The sequence below is a fragment of the Stegostoma tigrinum genome, chromosome 12, assembly GCF_030684315.1.
Source record: "Stegostoma tigrinum isolate sSteTig4 chromosome 12, sSteTig4.hap1, whole genome shotgun sequence".
Classification (NCBI taxonomy): Eukaryota; Metazoa; Chordata; class Chondrichthyes; order Orectolobiformes; family Stegostomatidae; genus Stegostoma; species Stegostoma tigrinum.
Genome location: NC_081365.1, coordinates 48,392,882 through 48,415,681, shown reverse-complemented (window position 1 = coordinate 48,415,681; position 22,800 = coordinate 48,392,882). Strand labels below are relative to the sequence as shown.

The 22,800-nt window shown below is 39.7% G+C and overlaps 1 protein-coding gene across 1 annotated transcript in view; it reads right to left on the bottom strand.

Moving 5' to 3' along the window:
• LOC125456799 (uncharacterized) overlaps nt 1-22,529 on the bottom strand; it is a 167,043-nt gene extending 144,514 nt beyond the window's left edge. Inside the window, exon 1 of the mRNA XM_048540206.2 lies at nt 22,414-22,529. Coding sequence (XP_048396163.1) covers nt 22,414-22,480 — 67 coding nt within the window. The 5' untranslated portion in view covers nt 22,481-22,529. The remainder of the gene's footprint in view (nt 1-22,413) is intronic.
• Nucleotides 22,530-22,800: the final 271 nt, after the last annotated feature.

The window sequence follows — 22,800 nt, the reverse complement described above, 5'->3', positions numbered from 1 at the left end:
CCTCCACCACAATTTCTTGTATGACATTTAACATGCACTTACAATTATTTTAGCAATGTGATGATCTCCTGCAAACTTTGCCCATGAGAAACACAAGAAAAGTGATGTCATATTTGCAATAAAGATATACGAGTTCCAAAATTATTGCTGAAACTGTTCCATTTCATAAGAGAAGGCCAACCAGTATTTTCTCAGTGCAATTAGAGGTGGTGTACAAATTTCAAACTTGCCCACATCCAGAAATCCTTTATAAATTAAACCCTGATGATACACCTGCTGAACAGTAACAAACAGGAATATATTCCAAAAATTGTGCATTTTGACGGATGTATATTGTTAAGATGATTGTGCTACAAATGTCTAATCACAAATTTTATTGCTTTGGTCACTGCTCCTACATATCCTTTCACTTGATTACACTTACTTCATGGAATTAAAATTGAAAGAAAAATGTTAACTTGTTTTGCTATAGCAGAGGCTATGTGATTCTGGTGCATGAGAGTGAGAATGAAAATGGTATTATTTTGATTACGCAGCTATTTTTTTAATATTCTTCCAGAAATTTAATAAGCAGGAAGGGAATGTTCAACTTATGAGAAAAAAGCAGTTAAAATTTTATCAACTAATTAAGGAAGGGCAGGAATAGGTTCTTGAGAGACTACACAGATAACAGTAGAAACAAATGAAAAATCGACACTTGATATGTACATAGCTTGGGCACATATAGTATAACTACTTATTATTTATTGATCTCTGGGTACAAATACAGAAGTCTAAGCTGAAAAATATTACACCTGTTTTGTGATTCCTATGTGGAGATCCTTGCCACTCAGCAAACGTCCTTGTTTACTGTGGATGCTGGAAATCTGGAACAAACACAAAAAATTCTGGAGAAACTCAGTAGGTCTGGCACCAACTGTGGTGAGAAATAAGGTTAACCTTTCAAGTCTGGCATGGCTGTTCGCCTTTCAAAGGGGCTGTCATCTGTGAGTAGACCAGAATATCAGCATCTTGCTAGGTGCCTGGATAGTCATAGAATCCTTACAGCATTGAGTCCACACTGAGCATCCCACCCAGGGCACCCTCCCCCGATCCCTGTAGCCCTGCATGTCCTATGGCTAATCCAACTAGCCTGTACCTCCCTCGACACTATGGGCAATTTAGCATGGCCAATTCACCAAGCCTGCACATCGTGGGACTGTGGAAGGAAACTGTAGCTTGCGGACGAAACCCACGCAGGAACGGGAAGAATGTGCAAACTCCACACACAGTCACCTGAGGGTGGAATTGAACCCAGGTCTCTGTGGCACTGTGAGACAGTAGTGCTAACCACTGAGCTACTGTGTTTCCTAAGAAATTTAATATCTTGTGCAGGCTTGAATTATCTTGTAGTTGTGATCATAAATAATTTGAACATTAAGGGACTAGAATCATAAGCACTGTTCCCAAACACGACTGGTTGATGATAGTGTGCTACATGGATGCAAAAGACTACACCATGATCATGCTAGAAATTAGCAATGACTGAGAATTTTATTGCCTTGCTGACTGACATTCCTTGTCAAGGCTGAGTAAGAGATCATCAGTGATGTTGATTCTGCAGATGTCAGGAAAAATTCAGTAATAATGCCTTTACTCAAAAAGGGAGGAAGATAAAAACAGGTCGCTCTAGGCTCGTTAACTTAACATCTGTCACTGGGGAGATCATAGTTCCTCTATAAAGCATCCCACCCAGACACCACACCCCCTCCCATAGCCCTGCATTTCCCATGGTTAATCCTCGTAACCTACACAATGGGCAATTGAGCATGGCCCATCCACCTAACCTGCATATCATTAACTGTGGGAGGAAACTGGAGCTCTAGGAGGAAACCCATGCATACACGAGGAGAATGTGCAAACTCGACACACAGTCACCCAAGGCTGAGATTGAACCTCGGTCCCAGGCACTGTGAGGTAGCAGTGCTAACCACAGAGCCACACCATGCTACAGTCTATTTTGAAGAAAGTAACAGAAGAGCATTTAAAAGTGCACAATGGAATCAAACAGATTCAATATGACCTCATGAAGGGAAAATCATGTCTGAATTCTTTGTGGATGTAATATGTAGTATTGATAAAGTATATTAACATGGATAGAGGATAAGCTAACTAATAGAATATGGAGCTAGGAAAAAAGGCATCACTTTGAGGGCATAAACATGTATCTAACAGAGTGCCACAGGGGGTCAGTGCTGGAACGACACTGCAAATCCCTGTTTTAGCTCTGAAGCACTGGCTGGAATCACTGTAGAATATCTGTAAATCTGAGATCTTCGTGGGCAACATCTACAGGGAGGTGGTCACATTGCACATAAACAATGCATAAGCGGAAATAGAATGAGTGAGCGCCAGAGAGAGTAAAAGCATCAGAGAGTCAATACAGGAGTCTTCTGGGCCCATCTGGTTGAAAAATGGGTGGCCTGGTGCCTCAGCAGTTAGTGCTGCTGTCTCATAGTACAAGGGACCCAGGTTTGATTCCAGCCTCAAGTGATTGTCTGTGTGGAGTTTACGCATTTGCTCCATGTCTATGTGGGTTTCCTCCCATAGGCCGAAGGTATACAGGGCAGGTGGAGGAGCCATGGGAAATGCAGGGATAGAATGTGGAGCTATGGCTGCGTGAGATGGTCTGTAGAGGGGCAGTGTGGACTTGATGGGCTGAATGGCCTGCTTCCACCCTGTGGAAATTCTATGAACTCAAACAGATTTTCGTTTTGTATACCGCTGCTAGAGAAGCTTTCTCAGGTTAGAGAAGACTGAGGTATCATGAGTTATTTAGTTGCACGGGATTGGGAATGGAGGGAGAAAAAAAAAGTGGAACAGCAATTGTAAAGACTGTATTATTTAATATTGTGATTTTGATTGTGAATTGGAATGGAAAATAAAGACCATTTTAAAACCGGGGCAGTAAATAAAATTGCCCTACATCTTGTTTTAAAAAAAGATTTACTAAAACTCTTGAGATAGCAAAAACTGCAGATGCTGGAGTCAGAGACAATGCAAAATGGAGCTGGAGGAACATAGCAGGCCAGGCAGCATCAGAGAAACAGGAAAGCTGATGTTTTGGGTCTGGACACTTCGGAAACTTTTCTGAAGGCTCCTGGCCTGAAACGTCAGCATTCCTCTTCCTCTGATGCTGCCTGGCCTGCTGTGTTCCTTTAGCTACACACTTTGCTAGCTCTTATTAAAGCTCATTATGTTTTGTGCTTACACTGATGCTTTGTTTTAGCAGCAGGGAAGCGGTTTTTAGATCACCAGCTAGCATTTATAGTCTGTGATTTGTTGGACAACAAGGAGCTGATTGGTTTGAGCAATTGTTGTGTGTGTGTGGGGTCAATTAGTTGTTGCCTTATGCATTTACTGTACTAATTGCCTTGTACCTCCTGCAAAGATTTGAACAAAAATATGTTGAAAAGTAAAATCTTGGCAAGCCAAAAAAAGCTCATCTCAGACAACCCTGTGGATTCGTGCTATTGAATTGTGTTTACCAGGTTCATTCCCCTCTAGCCATAAAGTCAATGTTCTTTTGTTTATCTGTGTGTATATGTAAGGGGATTGATTTTTATTGGTTAAGTTCTTTGTTAATATGTCATAGCCATTTACTTATAACCAGAATTTACTTACTTTTAATGAACAGTTCTTGCTGAGTACCAGAATCTGATCAATATTTTCTGTAACTTGATTCCAGTGAGCGGGTAAGTCCAGGACTTTGTGTGCTTTGATTGGATCATGAACATTTGTGAAAACCTTGTGAGCAGTGGGGTTTAGAATCTGTGCACTTTCCTAACTGCGTCATAACGCAATAGTGATAGGAATTTTCTCAAGAGAGCGGTCAGACATTTCTGTGATAAGCGAGGCGACAGCAGGATAGTATGTTGCTTGTCTACTGCAAATATCAAGGATGTCCCTCCATGGCTGCAGGAGATTCAAAAGATTGAGTAGAACAGACAGAGGTGATCCATTGTTACTACCAACAAGGGTAATAAAGAACCGTGAGGTCTATAAGCAGAAGATAGAGAGTAAGGAAATTACAAAAGCAGGACCTTGATGGTAATGATTTCAGGATTAATCCCCATGCCACTTGGACTTGAGGTCAGGAATAGGATAGACCCTGTTAATGCATGGCTGGAGAGAATGCATAGGAGGGAAAGATTTAGATTCCTGAAGCATTGGAATGAGTCTGAGGAAGATGGCATCTGTACAAGCTAAACCATTTGCACCCCAGCAAGTCCAGGGGCAATATCCTCACAGGCATTTCCAGGGTAGGGTTTAATCAAGACTGACAGGGGAATAGGAACCAAGGTATGGGAATGAGAGAGAGAAACAAAGATGAAAATGAAAAAGAGTAAAGCAGAGGCGAAAGGCAGAGGAATAGAGAGCAGAGACCAAATAAGGCTAATGTACAAAGAAAAGTGTAAAAATGTCAAAAAGACAGAATGCCTAAAGGTATTATAGCAGAATGTGCAGAACATTTCACTGAATTACAGAAGAGTTAGGGCACAAAGTAAGCCTTTTGGCCCATTGTGCTCGCACTGACTCGTTAAATGAAAATCATTATTTCGTGCTAATCTTCAGCTTTTATCCTGTACATTGCACATTATTTTCATACATCTCACCATCCTCTTGAATCCCCTCATTTGAGCTTACCTCCACCACTTTTCTAGATAGTGCATTACATACACTACCTACTCATTGATTGACAAAGGTTTCCTCACTTCACCTTCTTTTGCACATCACTTTAATTTAATGTCTTGCCATTCATGTTCCCTTTACAAATGGGAGCAATTTCTCCCTAACTATTCCACTCTGCCTGTACATGATTTGGGAACCTGTAGCAGGACTTATTTAAGCCTTCTTTTCTCCATGAAGAACAGCCCCAATCTCAGGCTATCCTTATAACTGAAATGCTTCATTCCTGGAACTTTTCCTTAAGCCGCCTCCACACCCTTTCCAATGCATTCACCTTTCCTGCAATGTAGCACTCAAAACTGTATACAATCCTCCAGCTGAGGTCTACCAAGTGTATTATGAGTTGCATCATCTCCTTGCTCTTGTACTCTTACCAGTTTGCATTTCCTTATTAATAAAGCCAAGGATACCGTACGCTTTACTTACTGCTCTCTCAATCTGTCCTGCCACTTTCAATAATCTGTGCACATATTTATGCAGGCGCCTCTGCTCCTGAACCCTTTTTGAGTAGTTTTTTTAAAATTCACTCATGGGATGAGGTGATTACTGATTGGCCAGCATTTATTGCCCGTCCCTAGTTGCCCGTGACAAAGTTGTAGTGAGCTGCTGCCTTAATCCACCGTAGTCCACGTCCATACTGCCATGAGGAAGGGAATGCCAGGATATTGATCCAGTGACAGTAAAGGAGCAGCAATATATTTCCAAGTCAGGATGGTGAGTGTCTTGGAAGGGATCTTGTAGTTTGTGGTGTTCCCATGTATCTGAAGACCTTGCCCTTTGAGATGGAAATGGCCATGGGTTTGGAAGGTGATGTCTGAGGATCTTTGAATTTCTGCAGTGCATCTTGTAGATAGCACACACTGTTGCTACTGAGCATCAGTTGTGGAGGCAGTGAACATTTGCAGATGTGATGTGAATCAAATGGACTGCTTGTCCTGGATGGTGCCCTGAATGTTGTTTAAGTTGCACCCAATCAGGCAAGCAGGGAGTATTATGTCACACTTCTGACTTGTATCTTGTAGATGGCGAATAGACTTTGGTGAGACAGGAAGTGAGCTACTCGTTGCAGTGTTCCTACCCTCCGATCTGCTCTTGTAGCCAATGTTTATGTGTGAGTTCAGCTGAGTTTTTGGTAAATGGTAGCCCCAAGGATGTTGATAGTGATGGTAATGTCAATGAATGTCAAGGGACTGTGGTTAGATCATATCTTATCGGAAACGGTCATTGGCTGGCATATTTGTAGCATAAATGTTACTTGCCACTTGTCACCCCAAGCCTGGATATTGTCCAGATCTTGTTTCATTTGAATATGGCCTTGTTCAGTGTCTGATGAGTTGCAAACGGTGCTGAACATTGAGCAATCATTGGGGAACATTCCCACCCAAATGTTCTTGATAGAGGGAAGGTCATTGATGAAGATGTTGAAGATGGTAAGGCCTAAAATGCTAACCTGAGGAGCTCCTGTAGCTGAAGCTGAGATAGCTGACCTAAAACAACCACAACCATCTTCCTAAATGCCAGATATGACTCCAACCATCAAAGGGCTTGTACCTCCATACCCACTGATTCCAGTTTTGTTACAGTTCCTTGATGCTGCACTGAGTCAAATGCAGCTTTGATGTCAGGGGCTTTTACTCTCGTCTCACCTCTAGAGTGCAGCTCTTTTGTCCATGTTTGAGTTCAAGATAGAGTTCAGGAGCTAAGTGGCCCTGGTGGAACCCAAACTGGGCATCATTGAGGAGGTCGTTGTTGAATGGGTGCTGCTTAATAGCACCAATAGTAGACTATTTCTATCACCAATAGTAGACTGCTGGAGCAGCAATTGGCTGGTTTGGATTTTTCCTGCTTTTTGTGTCGTTATGGACCAGACCACACCCCCTCAAAATATATCTAGACCATAGCCTAGACCCTAATGTTTTCTTATTTTAAAGGTAAGTACATGGTGCAGTGTTCTAGATGCAGTTCAACTGGTCAACTTACTGGATTTAAAGCAAAACTCACTTTATATATCCACTATAGTTAAAATACAACAGAATAAAGAAGGAATTAGAACAATTAATTCTATTGGAAAACTTAACAGAACAATAGAAACAGTTCCTAATTAACTATTCCTAATTAACTATTCCAAATTAACTGTTCTAATATAGCAACATCCCAGAAACACAATCTTGGTAAAAAGCGAAATCAGTACATAGACTGACTCTCATTGTAGCCAAAAGCGGCCTGCTATCAGGGCAGAGAGAGAAAAAAAAAAGTATCTTGCACTTCTTCAAGACTCAGCAACAGCAACTGCTGAAAGCTCAGTCTAAAATCCCTATGTCTAAGGGTGGGAACTTAATTACACCCATTCAGGCTGCTTCTGTTGTTACAACTTTTGAAAAAGACACCCAGGGCTTTAAAAGTTACCTATTTTCTCATAGACTGCTTACCATTTGTCCTCCAATCTCTGTTTAAAAGAAACAAGGACAAAACATACCTCTTAAAGTCACAGCATCATCACAGTGCACTGAACATACCTAGACAATTTTTCATGATGTCAGGTAGATGTCAGTTTTGTAACTGTACTGCAACAGCTTGGCTAAGGTACTGGCAAATTCCAAAACACAATTCTTCAATACTATTGCTGGAATGTTGTCAGGGCCTCAGCCTTTATATTACCAAGTGCCTCCAAACATTCATTGACTGAGTGTAGTGAATCACATTTGCTAAAGACTGTGTCAGATTTAGGGTTAGGGTGAGGTGCTGGGGGAGGCCAACCTGGATCATCCACTTATCTCTTCTGGTTGAAGATTGTTGCAAATGCTTAAGAGGTATATTTTGTACTGATGTGCTGGACTCTTCCATCTTTGAGAATGGAGATACTTGTGGAGCTTCCTCCTCCAGTGAGTTGTTTAAGTGTCCACCATCATTTAGGACAGGATGTGGCAGGACTATAGAGTTTAGATCAGATCCATTGGTTGTGGGATCGCTTAGCTCTGACTATCACTTGCTGCTTTTGCTGTTTGTGTGCAAGTAGTCCTCTTTGGTAGCTTCACCAGGTTGACACCTCATTTTTATGGAACGCCTGGTCCTGACAGGCCCTTCTGCACTCTTCATTGAACCTATTTTATCTTGTCTTTCAGTGTTCTTCTGACCAAAACGTAGAATGCAATTTGCCAGCAGTTGTAAACAGGCACGATTATGATTGCATTTGCAGTGACGTGGCTATGGCTTAGTGAAACAGTAAAACAAAGGATGACACTAAACAGAAAATTAGCGATGCTTGCAACAAAAGTACAATAGTAATCATGGATCAGTTCAATCAACATACAGCCCTGGCAAACCATATGAATATTAATACTGACGTTTTGGGTCTAGACCCTTCTTCAGAAAATCAACATTTTTTTTTGTCTGAAAGAAGGGCCTTGACCTGAAAATGTCAGCTTTCCTGCTCCTCTGATGTTGCTTGGCCTGCTGTGTTCATCCAGCTCTAAACCTTGTTATCTCATATTCTCCAGCATCTGCAGTTCCCACTATCTCTAAGAATATTCATACTGTGGTAGATGAGTTCCAGTAGTGCGTACAAGATTTTCTTCAGACCCAGATATTGAGGAAGCAGCTGGACCAGTTTTGTTTTATGCAATGAGAAGTGGCCAATTAATAATCATGTTGTGAGAGGTCCTTTAGGAAAAAGTGATCGTAACATGATAGGATTTGTCATTAGGTTAGAAAGCCAAAAGCTGAGAAATCCCCAGAGCTTGACAGTCTACACCCAATAGTAAAGGAAGTGGCCAAGAAAGTAATGTGTGCAATGGTTGTCATCTTCCAAAATTCTGTAACAGCCCCAGCAGATTAGAGACTACCAAATGTAACCCCATTATTTTAAAAAAGGAGAGAGGGAGGAGAAAACTGGGAATTACAGCTAGCCAGCCCAACATTCACAGTAGGAAAATTGCTGAAGTCTCTTACAAAGGATAACAGGATACTTTGAAAATACCAACGAGATTATACAAAGTCAACATGAATTCATGAAAGGAAATCATGTTTGACAAATCTGGTGGAGTTAAACTAGCAGCTGTGGGCTACTTGAATGTTAGGAAAGCTTTTGATAAAACTCCACGTCAGAGGTTACAGTGCAAAATAAAAGCACATGGCAAAAGGATAATATACAGGTATAGACTAAAAATTGGTTAGCAAAAAGGAAACAGAATAAGTATAAATACGTCTTTTTCAGAGTGACAAGCTTGGTACCACAAGGGTCAGTGCTTAGGGCCCAGCTAGTCACAATATCTGTCAGGAATTTGGCAGAATGTAATATTTCCAATTCCACTAACAATGCAAAACTAGGTGAGATTTGTAAGTGGTGGGGAGCATGTAAAGGAGCTTTAGTGATTTAGACAAATTGAGTAAGGGGAAAACACATGACTGAAACAATTTGATATAATTAAATGTGAAGATGTACCTTTCAGCAGGGAAGACAGGGTATTAGTTAAATCATGATAATGGGGAAATATTGAAGTATAAAGGGACATGGGTATCCTTTATACTAGGGACACTAAAAGCAAACATGCAGTCAAGCAAGTAGTTAGGATGATGAAACAAAAACAGAAATTGCTGGAAAAACTCAGCCATTCTGACATCATCTGTGGACAGAAATCAGAGTTAACATTTTGGGTTCAGTGACTGTTTCCTAGAACTCCAGTTTGAGGAAGAGCCATTGGATCCGAAACATTTACTCTGTTTTCTCCAGTATCTCTAATATCCATAGTTATTTTTCGCTTTAGTTAGAAGGATGAATAGGTTTTTGGCCATCATTGCAAGAGGATTTGTTGAATATAAAAGCAAGGAAGTCTCACTATAGCTGCAGAGGCCTTAGTGTGCTATAGCTGAAGTACCGTGTGCAGTTTTGGTCTTTTAGCTAAAACATATACTTGCCACAGAGGAAATGCAACGTAGGTGCATCACACTGATTTCCATGATTACAAACTTGTTGCATGAGAAAAGCTTAGGTCAACTGAGGCTGCATTCAGTTGAGTTTATAAGAATGAGACGAGATTGTAAGGAAATTTACAAAATTTCACAAGAATGGACTTATGAATAATGTTTTCTTCTAACCAGGGGCTCTTAAACAAGGAGTCACAATCTCAGGATATGGACTGGGATGACGAGAAATTTCTTCAGTAGGAAGGCTGTGGAGGCCGAGGCATTAAATATATTTTTAAGAAAGAAATAGATTTCTAGAAGCTAAAGGTGCCGATGGATATGGGTACAGATCAGGAGAATGGCAATATGGTAACGGATCAGGCCTGAACATGTTGAATGCAGTCTCATTGTCCCAGATAGCCTACATCTGTTTGTATTAATACCTTAAATAGGTGACTACTTACTTTTAAAGAATGACTCCTAGTTGTCGATTCCTGCACAAGAGGAAACATTCTTTCCAAATCTACTCTGTCAAGACTGTCTCAGGATCTTCTGTTTCCATCAAATCACCTCTTTCTTTTTTAACTGCAGCAAATCCAACTGCATCTATCTAATCTTCTGTAAATAAGGAGACCAGTAGTATAAGATAATATTCCAAGTATGGTTACACCAATGCCCTGTAAAATTGAAGCATAATCTCTTTTTGTATTCAGATTTCTTTGCAATAAATAATTATATTGTGTTGGTTTTCCAGTTGCTTGCTGTACCTGCATATTCACCTGGGGCGGGGTGGGCAGCACAGTGGCTCAATGGTTAGCACTGCTGCCTCATTGGGACCAGGATTCCATTCTTGGGCGACTATCTGTGGAGTTTGCACAGTCTCCCTGTATAGTCTTGAATTTCCTCTGGGTGCTCCGGTTTCCTCCCACAGCCCAAAGATGTGCAGGCTAGGTAGATTGACCGTGCCAAATTGCCCATAGTGTTCGGGGATGAGTAGATTAGATGGGTTATAGGGGGACGGGTCTGGATGGGATGCTCTGAGTATTGGTGTGGAATTGTTCAGCCGAAGGACCTGTTTCCACATTGTAGGGATTTTATGATTGTGTGATCTCAGAACTCTGTCAATATTTCCTTAATTCACTTTAGTTTTCCTGCCAAAATGAACAGTTTCACTTTTTCTGACATTATATTCCATTTGTCAGATCTTTACCCACTCACTTTACTCAACTGTGTGCCTTTGTGAGACAATAAGACCATATGAAACAGAAAAAGGAGCAGGTGATTTGGTCCCTCAAGCCCACTCCACCATTCAATAGGATCATGGCTGATCAGATATTCTTCACTTCCACTTTTCTTTAAACCACTTTCTCTTTACCTTAGACTTATGCCCTCTATGGAAAAGTCTAGAACCAGAGAGCATGGCCTCAGAATAAGAGCATATTTAAGGCAGAGATGAGGAGGAATTTCTTCATTCAGACGTTTGTGGGTCTGTGAAATTCATTACTACAGAGGGCTGCTGAGACAAGGTCATTAAGTGTATTCAGTTCTGAGATTTTTAACCCGTAAGTGATCAAGTATTATGGACAAAAAGCAAGAAAGGAGATGAGAATTATTTGATTAGCCGTAATCTCATTGAATGCAGGATCAGACTTGATGGGCTGAATGGCTTCTGCTCCTATGTCATACGGTCCTGCAGTTAATTATTTTGTGATTCACCTCTTTAAAGATAGGGACTCATTTGTCTCCTCACATTCATCAGTACATTTTTTTGTTCTAGCCTGTTCTTGGATGAAAGAAAAAAGGTGATGAATAATTACAGCGTAAGAATATGATCTTTTCTGTTACCAGGTAAACTCTAGAATTTTTGTTTCAAAAGGAGTAGGCCATTCTGTCCCTTTAGCCTGCTGTCCAATTCAATTAGATCATGGCTGATAAGACTTTCCTCACTTCCACTTTTCTGCCCTTTACACACAAACCCTTGATTCCCCTACTGATCCAGAATCTATCTGTCTCCACCTTAAATATAGACAAGGTCTCTGCCCCCACAGGTCTCAGTGGCAAAGAGTTCCAAAGACACTCAATTCTCTGAGAAAAAAATTCCCCCTCGTCTCTGTCTTAAATTAGCATCCCTTAATTCTGACACAATGCTCTCCGGTCCTAGATTCTCTAATGAGGGAATTTCATTCTCTCAGCATCTACCCTGTCCTTAAGAATCCTATATGTTAATGAGATCACCTCCTACTGTTCTGAATGGATAGTGTCCCAAGCCATTTGATCTTTGCTCACAAGACAAGTCCTCCATACTAGGTATCAGCATATGAATGGCCTCCAATGAAATAATACCTTTCTTAAATATTGGGACCAAAGCTGCTCACAGTGCTCCAGATGTGATCTGATCAGCATCTTATACAGTACGACTTCCCTACTCTTATACTCCAACCCTACTGAAATAAGAAGGAGCATTCCATTAGCCTTGCTGATTACCTGAAGTTCCTGTGTGCTAGCTTACAGTGTTTCATGCTCAAGTATCCTCAAGTCCCTTTTGGTTGCAGCTTTCTGTAGTTTCTCTCCATTTAAGTAATACTCTGTTCTTTTGTTCATGCTTCCAAAATTCTCTATCCATGTTGCCTACATATGTCCTTTTCACAACTTCTTATCAACCTATCTTTGTGTCATCAGCAAGTTTATCAAACATACTTTCACTTCCTTAATCAAAATCATTTGTATAATTTGTAAAAAGCTGAGGGCCAATAACTGATTCCTGTGGTACCCCACTGATTACATGCTACCAATCAAAAACTACCCTTTTCTACCTATTCCCTGTTTCATGCTGGGCTATCATACTTTCCATGGCAATAATTTACACACTGAGCTTTAATTTTTCAAATAGTCTTTGATATGGTTAAAAATTATTCCCTTTTCATAAATCCATGTTGGAATCTGTCTGGTTAACTTATATTTTTGTATGTTAAGATAACTGGCTTGTAGTTATTTATTTTGTATTATCTTGCCTCCCTTTATGAATAAATAACTTGGGTTGTGCCTGAAATGGATGATGAACCATACCAACCTTGTTAGCAAGAGGCCTGGCAAACATTAATTGCAGGCATTTCACTAGTACCTATACAACACTAATAGGAAGCTGTGGCTAGCTAATTGGCAGAACCACAATATTTTATGGCAGGAGGCTGCCTACATGGAGCAAAGAAATACCCTCTGCAATGCCCATCAGGCATGGTTTTAGATAGAGTTTGCCACAGGAAAGGATACCCAGGGCAGGATACATTAAATTTCTTTGTGTAGCCTATTCCTACTCCTCTTCACCTAATAAAGAAAACTCAAAAAATGTCTTTTCTCTTATTTGCCAGAATTCCATCCATTTAATATCCCTGGAAAATTATATTTAGTGTTGCTGCACACTGTGACCAGAGGCATACTTATCGCTTACTGTGTAACTGGGCAGCCAGATAGCCTGTTGCCAAGCTACTGTTGACTGGCAACCAGGAAGTATGTGGACCATTCAAGATCCTATGCCAGTATTCTCTCTGTAGTGCTGACAGCGAACAATATAATTACAAATCAAGAAAGACATAATCCCATTTTAATTCATCCATCCATAGAAATCTTAACATAGTCTCATTTCAGTTTTCAATTACTTCTTAAAGGATGCTTAGCTTTTCCCCTCAATTAGTCTCACTTTTTGATCATGTAAATGTGTATGAATTATTTCCTGAATTGAACTTCTGTTCAGCAGAATATGTATGCGTGTCTCTTTCTGTTGTACTCTCAAATTTAAAGTGATAGTTGAGGTTTACCTCTTTTATTTTCACAACTGCCCACAACACTTGAGGATCAGCTTTTAAGCTGAAAAGCTAAGTCCAATATTTTCTTGCCCGACATATCAGTTTGTCAGAAATTGTGGTTAACCTCATAGCTCTGTTCAATCTATCATCTTAATATCTGAATATAACCAGAATGCATCAATAGTCCTAATTAGGTGCTGTATCAAATTTTTCTTACATTTGGTGCATTATAATGTTTGGTGATGACTTCCTTAACTAATTTCTGGTAGGAAGCCGGAGCTCCTCTGCTTTGTCTGTTCTTTTCTCTTCTTTCTTTTCTTCTCTCCATCTCTTCTCCATTTTCTCAACCTCGGACACTAGGCCCTGGACTCCAACTCCCAGCCTCCAAAGCTGGGTGGCTGGAGATGCCAGGAGCCTGAAAAAGGGATGCTGGTGACCAGAGGCCCAGAATGGAGCTTGGTGCCAAGCCATTGGTCAGACAACATGGAGGCCTTCCTTGGTCTGCTGTGGAGAGCCTTTGGTGACAGACTGCGATATTTGTCTTTTTAACTATTGCTTCTTGTTTGTCTGACCTATAGTTATACTATGTATAGGTGTGGCATAACATTTTTCCTTCATTTCTCATTTTCTGTAAAGGATTCTAGGATTCTGCTTAGATGCCTTTGTACTGAAGATGTTGCTGTAAGTGGTGACTTATAAACGTTTTGAATACAAGTGACAGGAAAGCAAATTCTAATTCACCTCTTGGGTTTAACATTCAATTGATTTTATTGACTACTGTTTAACATTGCTTAGAACTGTTGGGAGATGCTTCAATTTAGACTTCTAGGCCACGTTCAGCCTTGTCTACTGGTACACCACAAAGATTCATAGATTATATGGTCTTCCAAATTTCTTATTTTCTGCCTTATTTCTATTTGTTTGCATTTTGTTCATTTTCATTCGTTGTAATTACTCCCCTTTCCTCTGAAACCAGCCATGACTCTGCAAATGGATAAATGCAGAATGCCAAAAATTCTATACAGCCCCAAGAATATGTTGTTGAAGCCCCCACACCTCAGACTGCCATTTGGTGAAGTCACTAAACTGACCAGATGTGTCATTTTATCATATTAGTTGCACTATCAATAAAATTGCTGTGTTCATAATTGCTGCTGAAAAGCTCACTTGGCAGGTCTGATTGATTAGTTGTTACTAGATGCATGTTATCAATTTTGAATTTGAGTATCTTGGCTGGAAATTTACAGTTAGTGGCAAAACAATGGCATTTGCCATTAATGTTGAAGGAGTTTTTTGCAAAAATCTAATGATCCTTCTTCCCCTTTCCCAATGTGAGTTTGAAACTGACACCACGTCAAGGGGATCTCCAAACCTACATGAACAGTTATGTCATTAAGCAGGGTTGGCAGACAATGACACTGAGGTATTTTCATAGTTTGCAAACCAAACAGTGAAAACCACTGAATTCTTAATTCTTTACAGCACCATCTTTGGTACAAAGGCATCTACATGGAATCCTCGCTTACAGAAAATGAGAAATGAAGAAAAAATCGTTATGTTACAGCTATACATAGTATAACTATAGGTCAGACAAACAAGAAGCCCCAGTTAAAAAGACAGACATCGCAGTCTGTCGCCAAAAGTTCCCCACAGCAGACCAAGGAAGGCCTCCATGTTGTCTGACCAATGGCTTGGCACCAAGCTCCATTCTGGGCCTCTGGTCACCCGTGTCCCTCTTTCAGGCTCTTGGTATCTCCAGCCACCCAGCTTTGGAGGCTGGGAGTTGGAATCCAGGGCCAGGTGTCCAAGGTTGAAAAAATTTACAGAAAGTGAAAAAATTAATTTGGATTTGCTGTTGGAATGAAAGAAAATGCTGAAATATCATGACCAACTTCTAAACTAAATTATAATATAAAATGTTCATCATATCAGTGAATTTTGATATTAAACAAATTAAAATTAGCTGTTCGGTTGTAGTGAGACAGTAGGAACAGCAGATGCTGGAGAATCTGAGATAACAAGGTGTCGAGTTGGATGAACACAGCAGGCCAAGTAGCATCATAGGAGCAGGAAGGCTGACCTTTCAGGCCTAGACCCTTCTTCAGTGGCCATATGGCCAATGGCAGCAGGCACATTTCTGAAGAAGAGTCTATACCTGAAACATCAACTTTCCTGCTCCTGTGATGCTGCTTGGCTGTGTTCATTCAACTCTACACCTTGTTATCTTGGCTATTCAGTTGTCAGTTCAGCCATTTAGTGGTAATTTTATGCACTTTATATACTGTTGAATGCTGTTCTATCTTATCAGTGATCCCAATGCTAGTTCTGGGATTCATCGCTTGATATTTTCCCACTATGGTTTTACTTTCAAAATGGTAATGCTTATCCTGTCTTTTGTAACATGGGGAACTTGGCATGAATATCATGGTATGGAAGAATCCAATGGATGTTTTTCATTATGCACTATCATTACATCTTCCAGCCGCATTCGCTTCTGAGCTATTATTAAGTAAATTCCATTAATTAACTTTTGTGTGGAACTCTGTAAAATACCTTCATAAAATATATACTTCATCTCATCATAATAAATCTGCCTGTCACAGATAAATCTGTCCAAGACAAAATCAGTTAGAATGACAACCACATAGTCCTTGTGATGAAGCCCTGCCTTTGTACCGACAACTGTACTGCATAGCACTATCACTGCACTGAGTGGAATAGATGTCGAAAAAATCTCAAAACTCAAAACTGGGCATCCATGAGGTGATGTGGGCCTTCAACACCAGCAAAATTGTGTTTAAACCAAGTGTTCAACCTCACTGCCTGGCATATCCCCACCGTACCATCAAGCCAGGGGATTATCCCTGGGTCAATGGACAGTGCAGAAGGGCTGTAAGAAATATTTCCAGGCATACCTAAAATAAGGTGTCAGCCTGGTAAAGCTACAAAACCAGGACCACTTGCATGCCAAACAACATAAATAACCAGTGACAGACAGTGCTAAGTGATCTTATGATCAACTGATCAGGTCTAAGCTCTGTAGTACTGCCGCATTGATTTATTAGCATCACATGTATTGACATACAGTGAAAACTATTATTTTGAGTGCTAGCTACATAAATCATACTTACATAAGGATATCAGGGTAATAGAGCATGGTGTTGAATATCGTGTTACAGCTACAGAGAATGTGCAGACAAAGATTAACTCTAATAAATGAGAAGTCAGTTCGTATGTCTGATAACACCAGGACAGAAGCTGTTCTTAAATCTGTTGGTATGTGTTTTCAAACTTTAATATTTTTTGCCTGGAAGAGGGTGGGAGAGAGTATAACCTGGGTGGGAGGGGCCCTTGTTTATGTTGACTGGTTTTCCAAGGTAGTGGGAAGTGTAAGCAGAGTCAATGGAAGAAAGGCAGTCTCGAATGGTGGTGGACAATTTAATAAGTTGCTGGAGGTGGAGGCTCCAAACTTTATCCCCATTATCAATAATGGGGTAGCCCACCACATCAGTGCAAAAGATAAGGCTGAAGCATTTGTAAACAATCTTCAAATAGAAGAGGGATAAAAAAGCGAAGAGAGATAAAAGAGCTGGATGAACACAACAGGCCAAGCAGCACCTTAGGAGCTCAAAAGCTGAAGTTTCAGGCCTAGGCCCTTCATCAGAAAAGGGAGAGGAAGACATGGTTCTGAAATAAATAGGGAGAGAGGAGGAGGTGGATTGAAGATGGATAGAGGAGAAGATATAAGTGTTGATTAGATTATCCATCTTCCCCTCCTCTTCACAATCAAAGATATCAGTCTTTAGCCAATTTGTTTTACTCCAGGTTAAATAAAGAAATAGTTGGACACATGAGATACTGTAAATGTTATGGGTCCTGACAAACATTCTTGCAATGGTACAGAAAAACATGTGCTCCAGACTTGCCAAGCTGGTCCAGTACAGCTATAACATTGACATCAACATGCAAATTTGCCAAAGTTTGTCCTGTACGTAAAAATGTAAGACAAATCTGACCCAGCCATCTACTGTCCCACTCGATCATCAGGAAAGCGATGGCAGTTTTCATCAACAGTGCTATCAAGCAGCACTTGCTTAGCAATGCTTGCTCAGTGACACCGATGGCAAACAAATTCTGACCTCATTATTTCAAACATGGACTAAAGAGCTGAATTCCAGAGGTTAGGTGAGAGTAACAGCCCTTGACATCAACACTGATTTGACCAAGAGTAGCATCAAGGAACAAAATGAGAAGCGATGAGAATCTGCTGGCTCAAGTCAGACCTGGGATATAGAAAGGTGGTTATGGTTGTTGGAGGTCTATCACCTCAGCTCCAGGATATCTCTGTAGGAGTTCCTCGGAGTCGTGTCCTGGGCTCAAACTTCTTCTCCTGCTTCATCAATGATTTTCCTTTCACTGTAAGTCAGAAGTGAGGATGTTTGCTGATGTCTACATAATGTTCAGTATCATTCCTGACTTCTCAAGATACTAAAGCAGTCCATATCCAAATGCAACAAGGTCTGGAAGATATCATGGCTTGGGCTGACAGGTGCCAAGTAATATTCATACCAAGCCATGACTGTCTCCACTAAGAGATAATCTAGCCATTACTCCTTTACATTCAGTAGCATATCTGTCACTGAATCCCCCAATATCAACATCCTGGAAGAAACTGACTAGACTGGCTACATAATTACTGTGACTACGCAAACAAGTATTAGATTAGGAATCTTACAGCGAGTAATCCACATACTGACTCCCCAGTGCTGGTCTTCCATCTACAAATCACAAGTCAAGAGTGTGATGGAATACTCCCTGCATGCCTGAATGCTTGGCATCATTGAAGTCAAAGCAGCCTACTTGATTGGCCTCGCATCCACCATTACTTACTCCCTCCACCTGGTGATGCTTATAAGCAGGGTGTATCATCCACACAAGGTGCTGCAGAAGTTCAACAAGGATCCTTATACAACATCTTCCAAACAAATAACCACTGCCATCTAGAAGGACTTGGGCAGCAGATACATGGGAACACTACCTCCTGCAAGTTCCCCTCCAAACCACTCACCATTCCGAGAAACATATTGCTGTTCCTTCACTGTCACTGGATCAAAATCCTGGAACGTCCTCCCTAATAGCATTACAGGTCTACTTACAGCATAATGACTGCAACAGCTCATTAAAGCAATTCTCAATGGTAAGTAGGGCTGGTTAATAAATGCTGACCCGTCCAGTGACGCCCCACATCCCATGAATGAACTTTAAAAAACAACTTCTTGAGTATTCATTTTTGTTCAAGCTCAAACAGGTGCTGTTTACTTCTTAAATTCACTTTAATTTGTTTATTTAAACCTTTGAAGTGGTGACTACTTTACAACTGATTTCTCTATACTTTAAGGCTACCTGTCATATTGGTACTTCTGGAATTCTGGAGCTTATGGAAAATCAAACTCTTTTAGTAGCTACCTCTAACAGAAGATAATAACATAAGATAATAAGAAATTGGACCAGAGGTATATCATTCAGCCCATGAGACCTGCTCTGCAATTTGATGGATATTGGATTATCTGATAATGTCATTAATTCCACTTTCCTACCTGTCCCCATAACCTTTGACCTTGATGTAGATTGAAGATGAAAAATAGTTCTGAAAAGCAAGAATGTATGCAACTCACATTGGGATCAATCAACTTTTTATCTTTGCACCACTGAACTCAACGTTGGTGGGTTTGTTTATCAGTAAGATTACAGGAATATTCCTGCAGTGGAGCTGTCCAACTGTTTCCTATTTGACTCTTTATTACTTTCAAAGAAATGATTATCTGGAAGATTTCTGTTGCTAGTCCGCCATTGCTGAACTCCAAACACTGTGGGGTCATAGTGTAAACAGTGTCTATATATCCTAAGCTTTTTAAAAATGTATTCAGAATATAAGAACATAATAAAATCACTACCATACCACTCTCCTGGTTTTGGAATGAATTTACCTGTCTGATAGGAGTTAGGAAAATAATGGGTGGCATTGGCAATTTGGCAGAGAAAACATAGGCAGGAGTCCCTAAGGATTTACCACTGTCATTTGCGTATATTGACAGTGGCAGCAGCTCAACCATTTGGCCACACACTTGGTGGCTATTAGAACAACCTTATGGACTCAATCAGGCACACAGGCCCATGTTTGGAAAACTTGCTACCATGTGAGGATACTGCTGCATAGATTTTTGCAGGCTCTCACTGTCAGTTACTGGGGAAGCCTCTGGTTAACTCTAAAGATTGGGCTCACCACCTCAGTTGGGTGTGGTCCATGTGGCAGCTTGTTAGTTGAATGTTGCCAGCAAAATGATGCTCTAGGTTCCAGCTGCCTCCTTGGTTTGCTCTTGCTTTTGGCACTGGCAGTAGGCATTGGCCTCTGCCAAAATCATCTGCCTGATGTCTCAACACTTACTTAGACCCATCCTGCTGGAAACCGGGAACTTAATGGAATATGGGATTAAACCTGCGACCCTCATTTATGGAGCACAAATGTATCATTGCAATTCAGTATTGCACTTTTCAGATTACCCTTTATCCTTAAATTATGTTCTGAATATTGAAGGATACTTATGCTGATAGTTATGTTAGTTTTATGTTAATTAAATGAATGTTATAGTAATTGTTTATAGATTAAAATGTAAAATTTCAAAGCTTTATACCTTTTTTTGCTGGTTACATGTGCTTATGAACATTACAATGTGATGACCACATTTTGTCAGAATGTATTTGAACTGACTTGAAAGGGTTTCCATATTTCTCTCTCCATGATATTTTTACTTCATATTTTCAGCATTTCCAATTATTGGTTTTTCTAAGAGAACTTAGTTGTTTAATGTAGGAAAAAGTTAACATTTTTAAAATTATCTATGTTTCCTACAATTCTAAAATCTACAATTTTTACAAAGTTTGTCAAAACCTCTGAAAACCGAATTAATGCAATAAATTGCAATTTATGATACTTAATTACTAAAAGACCTGATTGTAGGTGACAAATACCCTTTGTGTGATGGTAGATCCTCAGTCAGTTAAATAAATACAAAACTAGGATCAATGAGAATGCCATTTCATGCTGTCCTTTCTGTGACTCAACTGCACTCTCAGAAAGGCTGCAAATTTTTCCCTTGGGTTTGTGAATACTCAACATTTTATCTATTCTTACAAGACCACTGACATAGAAGAAATATGAATAAATCATTCCATGCTTTATACTTACTTCCCTTACTTTCAAAAGCCTGCCAAAGCATAGTCATGTACCCCATCTGGGGCTTCAGTCTATGGACTGGCCTTTAAGATTTATGCCAAGGATTTTTAAAACCTTTACAGTGAGTCATTTACAAAGGTATTGGAAGAGCAGTTTCTTAGTCTTTCTGTGGAACAACCCCATTATTCCTTGCACCTGGAAAAAATGCAACTTCTTTGATACGCTTCCTCAGTCCACTTTTAGTTTCACGAATGCAATTAATTACAGAAAGCCATAACTCCAAAAGTTGTGCAGTGAAAAGCTGAATTCCTAGATTGTTATATACTGGCACTTAACATAGGGGTATGTTCATCTGCTGCTTTTAATCCTCAAAAATTGTTAAGTGCTCAGAGAAAACGTTGGGCAACAGAATTTTGCATATATCTGGTGCGTTGAACTAAAGCATTATCAATGTATTGCATGTATCTATACAACACAAAATGGATGTTGCATTACCTAAGTAATGGTGACCACAAGAACGCATGAAAGACACTTCTAAATGCACTGAGCACATTGTTGAATCTGTTGTTTCATTCGTAAAAAGGTGAAGCTATTTGACACATGGGTATTTTGTTAACTCAATGTCTTATCACAGTATTGTAACACTGTGACTGGAAGTTAGATTCTTTCATGTTGCCTAAAGGCTCATCACTGTTAAATTAAACAACTTTAATTATGTAACTTAGATTTTGTTTCTATGACTATTACTCCCTTGTAAACACAGCATGTTTTAATAGTTTGTAAAGGGTGCTAAATAAAAATTCATAATGCCTGGCAAGGAATGTCATCCTCTTAGGCTGTTCAGCAGGATTGAGGACGAATTAGATGGGAAATGTATTATGATAAACAATTAATATCAACTTTATGTTTGTAGAGTACACATAATAATTACTAGCCCAATTCTTTCATATTTCAGTGCAATATAGTTTGAATCTAGTCAAAAATCTGAAATTGTTCTTATCCTACAGTTGCTAATGCTACACAAGTCTGGAATACTGTCGTTCTGGGCAGAAAAGCTTAGGCAGATATGTTGGTACTGATGTGAAGGAACACAAATTCTTCAGAATTTTATAAGGGTTCCAAGGGTTACAGTTGGAGAAAGATTACCACGACTAGATTTGCATTCCTTAGATTAGTATTAAGCAAAGATTAGATTTAAGTACTTAGGATTTTTGAAAGGAATTAATAGAGTAGATTAAGAGAAACTTATCTCACCGGCCGGGGAGTCTAGACCAAAAGGCAGGTCACTTAAGTGAGAGGCAAGGATACACATCTTGGTGAAAATATCAGTAAAAGTGGCAAAATCTGTCCTATAATTATAGTTAATATTTCTTCAATGTTTAATTTAAATTTGACTGTTTTATTTTGCTAGTCCTTAGTATTAAAGGCTATGAAGCCAGCCGGATGGATGGATTTAGAATACAGGTCGATCATGATTCTATTGAATGAGAAGACAGACTCAAAGTAGCTCCTATATTTCTGCTAGATACTTTATTTCACTTCATTCATTGACAAATCAAATTCGTTAATCATAACATTTTTTTAAAAAAAGGCTTAAAACAATTCTATTCATTGTAAATTGCATATGATTACAGAATGTATTTCTGCATTAAAGTTATCAAAATAACTATGCATGTATTTTTTTTCTTTAGTCATGCCAAATAATCCTGCAACTTAAAAAATATATTCTACTCTAAGAGTACTTACCAGACACACACAGCATGCAAGTAGCAGAGGCAGTCAACATCCTCATCACAGCTATTAACCGAAACATTTTTTTTAAAGAAATGGCAACGGTTTGTTTCAACTGATATCAAAACAGCTTTAATCAAACCAGGAAGTTACTAACTGCACTTGCAGTGGGACATGAAGACAAACCACAACCTTGACAGTCAAAACTTAACTGTTTAGGGAGACTGTAGCAGAGTAATTTGAAGCATTGAGGTTGATCTTTGCAAAGTTGTTGTTGTTACAGAGGAGCCTTGACTATGTATATTGTGCTCATATTGGACTTTGACATTCTTGATTCATACCCTAGTGCTATTCACAGAGAACTCCTAATGATTCTTTATTCATTCACTGGATGAGGACATC